Genomic DNA, 10404 nt, shown 5'->3' on the forward strand with positions numbered 1-10404 from the left:
TTCGTAATACGCTTCTGGCTTTTTACATCCTTCTGAGGCTTTAAAATAAATACAGAAATTATATACATGCCAACACTCTGACCAGGCAGAGGATATTATCGCTGCTAAAATGCATGAATTGTCATTAGCGACCTCTTTCAGGTGTCAGCAGTCACTCCGTGTCAATTCATTCCCCGTTATTGCCCGGACAATAGGAGTTGCTTCCGGGTGTGTGTCACTGTCTCTCAACATATTTACCATATTTCTCGGTGAAGGGGTTATGAGATTGCTTTGACAAATTGCCTAAGCTAGTCTCCTGTCATCTTCTGTATGTGTTCTGCTTAGGTCACTCGGTGCTGTAACCCCATATGCATGAAATCTAGGCCGCATTATTTTATGCTGTTTTGTCTTGTTGGCTGTCTGACACAGACTGTGTCTGTGTCTCTTTTTGGGTCACCTTGTTTCAAAAATGACGTGACAGATTTAGAAGACTTGCAGAAAAAAGAAAATTAAGCTAAGAGGTACTGGCTAATTTGAAAACAGGAACGTGAGATGTAGAGATATGATGTTAGTTGAGAATGGAAAATGCAATAGGGTGGTAGTTAGCACCACTGAAGAATGTGGATTGGGGAGATTTCACGTCTATCAGTTTGTAACGTGAGAATAGGAAGATGTTGGAATTTAGAACCAAATACGTCTGTTCAGTGTAATATCATTTTAGTAACGGCTCCGTAAACAAGTTGATAACGGGAGGTCAGGCCCACTTAGGGACAATAAAAATGAACTATCCATCTAGTTTGGTTCTGCAAAACTGTACTTTCCCGGGGCAACAAGGAGGTACATAGATAACTAAATTTTCATTTGTAATGGGATGTTAGAAGTTGAGCTTGCACTGGTAAATTTTCACAGTGGTATATAATTAATGCACTCCCATAATGTTATCTCATCTGGCATTTCAACCAAAGCTGTATGTAAGTTCGTCCAACATGAAATTCCTCATCTATCCAAATTCTTCTACATCTGGTTTTCCTCCTATTTTTGTCTGGCTTCTGGCTGACCAGCCCCTTACCCCAGCTACCTCTCCCTCGCTTGGCGATGAGCAGCTCTATGAATCTCTTCGGGGCTGTTGAGGCAGTAGATGCCTGTCCCATGTCTTAGAGTGGGTTGGAGAAGGTACTTGCTCAACAGTGATGGGCAGTGTTTTCCAGGCAGCCTTCTCTGCATATTGTCCTATCTCCTTCACTGATAACATTGGTGATGGGCTAACAGTAGTTAGGGAAGGAAGATGTATAGGACTTTCCAGTAGCAACTTCTCAGTTTTGCTTGGACTAGCTAGTTATTAAGCTTTATAGAAAGCCTAGATGGAGGAGAACGGCTTTTCTTCCACACTGGACTTTCCTATATTGAAAATGTAATATTGTTAATCTTGATAATAGTTGTCGTTTCTGGGGCTGTCTTTACCGTCATGTCCTGTATACTTCTGTTTATCCCCTGCCAGCGTCTTTCTTAAATTTGTAAAGGCCTGTAAAAAAGCAGTGTTTTCTCTCTTAGTACCAATAACACTTTTCTTTAGGCACTTTTTACTATTCTTAAATCTGAAGAAAATTAGTATACACACCAGTTTCTTTTATTTTGCTTAAATAGGTGTCTTAGTTCTACAGTCACTTAAGGTATGGCAATATTATTGTCCCTGTGTTTCTTATGAGTACCGTGACTCCTAAACACATCTTTATTTTTAATGTGACATGCATCTGGCCACTTGACCTGTTCTGCTATGTCTCACTGTACTCTCCTAGACTTTCTATTGAGTCAAAGTACTCTTCTACTTAACCATTTGAGCTGTGTAGTTGACATCATTGGTGGGTGAATGGCCCATGTGAGATCCTCAAGAGATTGCATACATATGCGTAAATCTATGCATGTGTATCTATATATGTAAAGCTGTGACGTATGAATGAGACACAGTAAACTGATAGTAATTTTTTTAAGGAATAACCAGCTTCTGTCCTTTGCAGACTAGAAGTTCAGTCTAGGATTGCTGTAGGCTAAGGTGGGTGGTTTTAGCCACAACATCATCAAATGTGCAACAGCTTCTTCATTATTCCAGGTAACTATCCAGCTGCTGGCTTAAACAGCTGATGAAAGTAGATGAATGCAGGTATTCAGCACTCTGAAATGAAGTGGCCCAGACATGAACACGCACCTCATTAGTGATTGTTAACTAACACAGAAGACTGAAGCGTGGTGGTTAAGGAGTGGGTGCTACTCCAGTTCTGTCCTGCTCTGGAGATATAGCAACTTCTGATGGGTAGACACAGCAAGCATGTGGTAACTCCTAAGCTGCTGCAGTTAAATGTGATGGAGCCTGTCTGTCAGAGCTAGAAGTGCCTAACATATGGATTTGGGAAGTGTTATCTTCACATTTTGTTGGGGTTACATGTGTACTTGAATTGCTCATTAAACGTCAGTGAACTTGATCAGAATTTTTCTTAAATAATATAAAACGTGATGAGTCATTGCCTTATCACAAAATATTTAGGACTTTGCGAAGGTATATTAGTTACAATAACTGGGCAGTAAGGAAGCCATAGGAGCAGGTAAAGTGCAGTACATTCAGAGGAGGTTATAGCTGTAGCACCTTCCTTATAGTAGTAAAAGCTTGATAACTGACACAGTTGATGAGGCCTGATGTTTTAGGTTTCTGATCTTTTGTGTTGTGTAAAACCTGCCATACTACTCATTTCATAATTCAAAATTAGTATCTTGTTTGTACGGATAAGTCAATTTTTATTGACTTGAGGCTCTTACTTTCTTCTGGAGGAGGAGCAGGTCTCCCTCCCTGTCTACAGCTCTGTCTGGGAACTTAAAATGGTCTCTCATACCATGGTACTGAAGTGTAGTTACTGTGTAGTTACTAGTGCATTTGTCTTTCCTGTGCCCCCAAGGAGAACACATTAAAAATGAGCAACTCTGATATAGAGGAGGGAGTGAGAAGGAAGATCCTCAGGCGTATTTAGGTACCAAACCTGAGCTGCTAAAAACTGAAGTTAGTCACCTGAAGCCCACAGAGGGGGTTTGAAGCTAGGTGACCTCCCAGCTTGCACACAGCGTCTGTCATGAAAGAGGATATATGAAGTCACAGTCGTCTGACTCCTGTCCCGCTGCTCTGATGTGCTGCATGACTGTGTGCCTATGGTGTCTTCTAGAAACTAAGTGGAGGTTGTCTTGATGGTTTACAGGTTACTGCTGGAACTGCTGGAGCTTCTCTTTGACAAGTTCAACGCTGTGGCTGCTGCACACTCTGTTGTCCTCGGACACCTTCAGCAAACAGTGGCCTCTCCTTGCAGCCAGTATGATGGTGATATCAAGCTGTATGACATGGTTGATGTGTGGGTGAAGATCCAAGATGTCTTGCAGGTAAGAATCCTTCAGCGGGGCACATTTTCAGCTTGGAACAGATTTTAGAAGCAGAATACCAGGGAATACCTGTCATACTCGAGAGACAGCTATGCTGGAATTCGCCTTGTTTTTTGGTAAGTGGCCACATTTAAAACAGACTGTTAAACTCCAGAGAGCTTAAATATCAGCAGAAAAATTTCTGTGGATTCATCCTTATGGTGTATGGAAAAGTTGATTCCTTTTGCCTACCAAGTGATTTATCAAAAGCTTTCAAACAGTGACATTTTTGTTCTGTGTTACCATGTCATGCCTGTCTTACAAAGTGTCACAGCTCTAATCGCTTGTCTTTTCTTGTCATTATGGCTTGGTTATAGTCAGCTGAGACACTTGCTGCCAGCATGTTTTCAGGGAATTCTTATTTGATTCTTATTCGTAACTGTAGTGTACTAAAGCTGTACCTTGCTTCGGTGTTATTCTGGTACCATGCCTATCACCTTGGCATCTGAGATTCTCACAAGCAGCAGAGCTATCATCTGTCACATGTCTGTTCTCTCATTCTTGCTGTGAAGCTAACATATGCATATTAGATTTTTTTAAAAATTTATTTATTTTGGAATTACCTTTATATATAGTGCAGAGACGTAGACCTCACCCAGTATTGATAGAGGAGGTCAAAGAAATGAGCCTGGCATTATTTACAAGAGGTGGCAAGATTTATGATGGTCATTCCACCTCTGGCTTGTTCATGAAAAATGCTCTCTGCCTCCTACTCTAGCACAGTTTTTCATTGTGGGGCACAGGTCTGTTTAGCTGTTGCTCTAAAGGCTTGTTTGACTGTGCGGTGATGCACACAGTTTTTTTGTTTACATAAGTATAGCCAACTATGTGCATGGTGTGAGTTTAGATGCTTTTTGGACATGGTAAATATGAGATATGGGCCTTGTTCACCTCCACTGTCTCCTCACCCACTTCTTTATCTTTCTAGAGGAGTTAGTATTTTTATTAAAGAAATCTTGATCATTTTTCTCCATGATACAAATTTTCACCTCCTTTCAATATTGTTCTTGCGAAAAATTTGATTGGGAATGTCCAGCCAGAGGTTAATGATGGGTTTTCTAAGCAAAAGTATGTCATAGAATTGAAGCTGTCTGGCTCTGTTAAAAGGAAGAATTAAACTTCAGGACGTGAGGAATGAGCTTGGCGTGGGGTATCTCCAGTCATCTTACTGTCATCCATGAGGTCTAGAAAAACTTTAAGAGCTTTGAGTTCTGCAGATTTTGCTCCAGGCGGACAAAGCCTTGAGCGTAAGAATCTTCCAAGATTTTATCTGCAGTGAAGCAGAATGACAAGACTGGTAATTCCCCCTTATCAGTGAGAGTTTGTGATGGTTTCGTTCCTCGTGAGTGGTGAAATTGGGAGTGAATTATACTGGCTATTCCAAAGGAACATTAATAAAACTTTTCTACAGAAGCATGCGTAGGTGTGCACATGTTGAGAGTGAATGTGCTTTCTGTGTTGAGGAGAAAATACTTGACCAAGCTTTCTATAAAATACATGCCAAGAAAAATGTAACAACCCGCTTGTAAAGATTTTGTTGCCGTTGACCTGACAGTACGGGTGTCAGAAGGAGTCAGAAAAGCTTCCAAAAGAGTTTTTACAACGCATAAAAGCAACACTTTAAGATCCATAATCTCTTGCTGTTTTAGGGTAAGAGATGAGCATTGGCTGGCACGGAAAGGACGAAATCTTCCATTTCTTTGTTCAAAATCTTGTGGGTTTTTTGTATGTTAGTATCATTGGAATGGATTAAGATTCTTTTTGCCTTACAGTGTAAGAAAACCTTTGATCCGAAGACTAAATTATTTCTGTCCTGTTTTTCTGAATAAGGGTAATTTTTTGAGAGGAGATCTTAACGTTTGCAGCAGGGGGAGCGAAAAACTCAAGTTTAAAGATGTTTATTTAGATGTGCCTGCTCTTGGGGGAGGATGAAAATTTGGAGGAAGTGGGTTCATGGCGGGGTGCATCAGGGAAAAAATGCAGTTCTTTCAGATTGTAATGAATGAAGTTTATTCGTCGTGCTAGAACAGTATCACATGACTCTGCAATTCACATGCATAATCTTTTGCACATGTACATTGTGCATCTCTGCATGTGAAATACATTACAGCAAGGTTACCTCTTTATAGTTCTGTAGAAAAGTAATAAAGTACGCTCATGGTGGGCTGGAAATTGTCCTTTGTGGGAAATGCGAGAGAGTTATTTTCAGCAGCTTGTCGTTGTAGCTGGATTTCTGAATGCTTCCTGATAACTGCACCAAGCACTGTGGTGTAGTATTAGATAGGTGGCACAGTGTTGTGCAGTGTTTAGATACTGAACATGCAGATATTACTTATTTTTGACCTTCTCTGAGAATGGAAGAGTAATACCGAACTCTTCAGGAGGAAGACAGAGTGACCTTTTAGAGTTGTGTACTAGAGTGCTAGAAAACAAACAAACAAAAAAAATCAGTTTGTCAAAATATTAGAGCAGCCTTGTTCAGGAAAACAAAGTTTGAAGTTATTTACTTGTACCGGAGCCCGTTTAGCCTGTAGTTGTATTGCCGTACCAACAGGAGAGATTTGATACTTAAATTTTAACTTGGCGTTTTGTGCATGGCGCTAATTTAGCTCGTCAGTGTAGGAGTGGGTGGAATATCCTTCTGAAGAGCGTAATTGCTGTAGGACCAAGTATTCACTCTCTGGAGAGAGCTGTGAGCTGTGTTACAACAGCAGTTAGCAATGTACGGACATGAATAGTTCCTTCAGGACAATGCAGTAAAGGAATTCTGAGTATTTCTGGCACAATTCAAAGTATATGCTGCATCATCCCATCCCAAATTATGAAGGCTATGCTGTGTGAAAGGCGCAGTGGTGTACCTGCTTAGGAAAAAGGCAGAAGGTTTTGGGTGCAGCATAGTCTTTCCTGTGTTGTTTTACTTTTTTAGTCTAGGCCTAATCTCCTTAGCCCAGATAAGGACTTTCCTGTCCTGTTGTATTAGTGTTGGGGGAGCGACAGCTCATGGACATGCTACAGCAGTCACTCATCCTTGGTGTGATGGTTCTTCCTTGCTGTTATCTGTAGCACAGAACTTTTAACAGTTCATTCACCTTTTTTTAGCACTGTCTTTAGAAACCACGAGGAGAGACAGACATCTGTCTCTGCTGAATAACACCAGTGTTCATTCAGCTTCTTCAGAATGTCGCCTTTCTACTGGTAGGATGATCACCCTGTCAACTGGTTTTGTTTCAGTGCAGCACCCCGCTGCTGGCGAAAATGCCAAACACATCTCCATGTGTGCTCAATATCCTGTTACCAGCTTAGGCTGGTGCCATTTGCCTCCAAGAAAGAGATCTTCTCTCCTTTTGTAGTGGTAGTATTTGTAGTTGATGGATCCAATTTTTTGAGAGTAGTCTACATCTGTTTTCTTGCTTTCATAGAAGAGAGGGAAAATCATGTATTCTCTGGGACGTCTATCTTTAGCAGGGTGTCTGGTGGTCTGTCTACTGAGAAGACACTGACAATTATTACTTTCCTTTTTTTGGGTCTTCTGTCTAATGCTTTCATGTGTTTTTCAAAAATGGTGTGATTTAGCAGCCTAAACATTGCTGAAACCATAAGGAAACTGGAGCAAGAGAACTTGAAGCCTGCTGTCTGCCCACACACTACTGTTCTGCTACTGCAGAGCTGGAGAGACCAGAAACTGTTGATTGAGAAAACCTCTCTCGTTGCATGTGATGCTTCTCCATCCAAAGGCTATGTGACACATCCATCCTTATAAAGAGGAATGGCACTCAAGTGCAGGATTTGAGCAGGGAGGTGGAGTAGTTCTGCAGTACACAGCTAGGTCTTGTGGCCAGCAACATGAGCAATCTCACAGAAAAGCTGCACTTAAATTATATTTGCTATGCCATACTTCTCCAGGAGTACTGCTAGAGCACTTGGAGATATATTTCACAGCTCTGCTGAGCCACTCTGTGATTTTGTAAGTGAATTAATGGCAAAAAATACTGAGCCTCTTAGGCCCACAGGTGAGCAGGGGAAAGACAGTGGAGTTCAGCAGTCTTAGTACTCAGTTACTCAACAGAAAATGTGTAGAGGTTTCAACTCGATGCCAGTCTATGCAGATCTAAGCCAGCTGTGCTGTGATCCCATTTCTTCCTCTTCTGCAGCACAGGATGTTTTCCTTGCTCTGGCAGTGTTGCTCATTTTCCTGACAGTAATCTAATTTGAGGGAGTTGATGTGGCCAAGTATTTTCTGCTGGCTGCTTTTTCTGCTTGCTCAGGTCCTTGAACTGTGTCGGTGTTGGCACAGGCACGAGCGAGAGGGAATACACCGCGACGAGGGAGAGTGAAGGGTTTGTCCTGCCAACTGCAGCTTTCATCAGCCTAAGCTGCTGTGTGGAGCAGCACCTCAAGTTGTCCGCTCATGCAAAAACAAGGTGTTTTTTTTTCTTGCCCTGGGTGACTGAGCACAGATCTGACAGGTGTGCAGAACACTTGACTAAAATGGCTTGTGATGTTAAGAGCAGGAGCTGGGGAATGATGTCCAGTTGTGAGCTCTGAATCTCTCCGCAGTCATGATGCTCTCTGACTCTTCAGTTATATAAGTGTGTCCAAGAATAGGTAACCAAATCTCTCTTTGCTGAACCTTTGCATTTAAACGATGAATGAACTATTAGTGACACAGTTAATACTTGTAAAGTACAATAAGATTCTTGGATGAGAGGTGTTAGTGGTAATATGCCATAAATACTAGTCGAAATGTCAGAGCAATATATGAAATTGCTGTTGTATTTGGGAAATTCACCAGGTAATATTTTGAACCTAAAGTAGTGTTATTTTTCAGAAAGTCTCTTTACAGAAATTTAATGGTTTTATGGTTGTCCTCAAAATAATGTGCCTGACAGTCTTTCTGGTTCTTTTTAAACGGTCTTAAGTGTGTGGAACTGATGCCCTTGGACTCCTGACTGGTTTGTCTCCTTAATGCTTGTCTCTCATTTAGCCGAGAGGATAGTGGTCATGGAAGTGATTTGTCTGCAGCTTTTGACAAAAACAGTTTGGGTCAATCTTGGGCGCATGAAGGAGGGAGAGAGAGCATTTTCTCCAGGGTGCTGATAGTTAAAAATGGAATGTAGGTAATTAGAGTAGGTCACTTGACACTTTTTCCCCCCCCTATTACTTATTTGAAGTGAACTCAGAGTACGCATTAAGAAATTCAGCACAGTGGTTTTTTTCTGCACAACTTTTTTTTCTGCAAATACGTACTACTAAGAGCATGAGAATGTCAATGTAAGTTTATGGTCCAGGAAGAGTGTCATCTTTTTGAATCTAGGAAGGGATGAGATTATTTTGCAGGAAGGTATTTCTCTAAATTTTGGTCTCACGGAGAAGGTATGTAATGTCCCGCTTCTCCTCTCTGTTAAAATGTTTTATAAATTTAGTCCAACTTTCCTAAAAATTCAAGTCTTCTCCGTACATTTTGAAACAGAAAATAATTTGATATCTTTCTTAAGCTCTTAAGAAGATGCAGTCAGAATTGGGGATGGTGGAAATTGCCTTAATAAAGGTGAAAAAGTGTGTTGTCAAACGCAAAGCAATTTCATAGCATTGGGATATATTATGCAGCCAGAAGCGCAAAGAATGAGATAGCAGTGGCATACTGTCCTTTTAAAAACAAAGAATGTGAAATAGAAATGCACAAAATCGATCTGTTTTCTCTTTAACTGGATGATTCTGGCTGAAATGAAGTGTGTTTAAAACTAACTGAATTGCTTTGGTAACAGGTAACCTGGAAGAGGTCCAGAGCTGAGCTGGCTACGAGCGTTGGATTATTGTCTTTCGCAGGAATGGTCCTTGTTGACTGAACTGTGCTATATTGTGTGGCGACATAGCAGAAGTTTACAGGAATATTACTGCGTTAACAGCTTTTGTTTCAAGAGTCATTTTTATCCCGGAGCTGTTGATCCAATGTATTTCATAAACACTAATGTTTACGCTGAAGTTCAAAGAGATAAAGCCCTGCATAAAAATGAATTGTTTGAACAGCACACAGTCACTTACACAGTTTATTGCAGAAGAGGTCACCAAGCTTACAGTTTGGGAGATTTTTAAAAAGATTAGCTCATTTAACAAAATGTTTGTAGGTATATGAGCAAGGAAAAAACTCATTCTCTTCTGTCCATGCTGTAGAGCATCAAGCTGCTCTGTGCTTGAAGGGCTCTTCACTCCAGGTGGATTTTCCTTTTAATGATTGAGCATAGTTACAAAGTTAAAGTTTTAAAGGGTTTTTGGAGTTTATGCCAAAAGCCATGTGAGTTAAAAGCATATACTTAGACTGTCTTCTGAAGGAGGAAAAAGGTAGACAAATTCTTGTAAAGAGCCCCATCAGTAAATAATTTCAAAAAGCTGTTTAGTGTAGTTGTGAAAGTAGAAATCAGCTCTGCTAGGTGTTAGGCTGAGAGAAAGTCTGCGCTGAGGAAGAGGTTGAGAATACAGCATGGGGGAATGACACGTTCCCTACTTCGATATTTGGCAGTTGGTGTGAAACCTGTGCCTTTTGAATCCTGGGCCATTGTCAAATGCTGTCTAATTTATACAACTTGAGAGTGCAGATTTTTTTGCAGCCTTTGTTCCAATGATGTCACTTGGAAGCTTTTCTTTCGCAAGCTGAAAGTTCACTGAGAAGGGCTAAGGAGGAAGTGAAGCGGCCGTCACACCTGATGTGAAGTCTCTGTTTCAAATTGCCAACAGGAATGTGGATATTCTAAATAAAGCGTGCAAAATTTCCCGCCTGTAAATTGCTTGTTAGCCCTCATCTTCTTGTAACTGTTCATTAATGGGAAGATGTAGAAGAAACGGGAACTTGGCTGCAGAGATGTGCAGTATCTTTCATTTTAACCATTTCCTTAGATTCTTGAACAATTTTGTTAGGTCTGATGTGCTGGTTTTTTTTGGTTACTATCAGTGTCCACTGCACTTTATTCCTGC

General features: G+C 40.8%; 1 protein-coding gene across 1 annotated transcript in view; it reads left to right on the plus strand.

Annotated features, from left to right (window-relative positions):
• Positions 1 to 10404, plus strand: part of LOC104159371 (exocyst complex component 4-like) — a gene marked incomplete at both ends in the record, with an annotated part of 52964 nt that overhangs the window by 3831 nt on the left and 38729 nt on the right. Inside the window, 1 exon segment of the mRNA XM_009697258.1 lies at positions 3219 to 3396. Coding sequence (XP_009695560.1) covers positions 3219 to 3396 — 178 coding nt within the window.

The sequence above is a fragment of the Cariama cristata genome, unplaced genomic scaffold, assembly GCF_000690535.1.
Source record: "Cariama cristata isolate BGI_N322 unplaced genomic scaffold, ASM69053v1 scaffold2653, whole genome shotgun sequence".
Taxonomy (NCBI): Eukaryota; Metazoa; Chordata; class Aves; order Cariamiformes; family Cariamidae; genus Cariama; species Cariama cristata.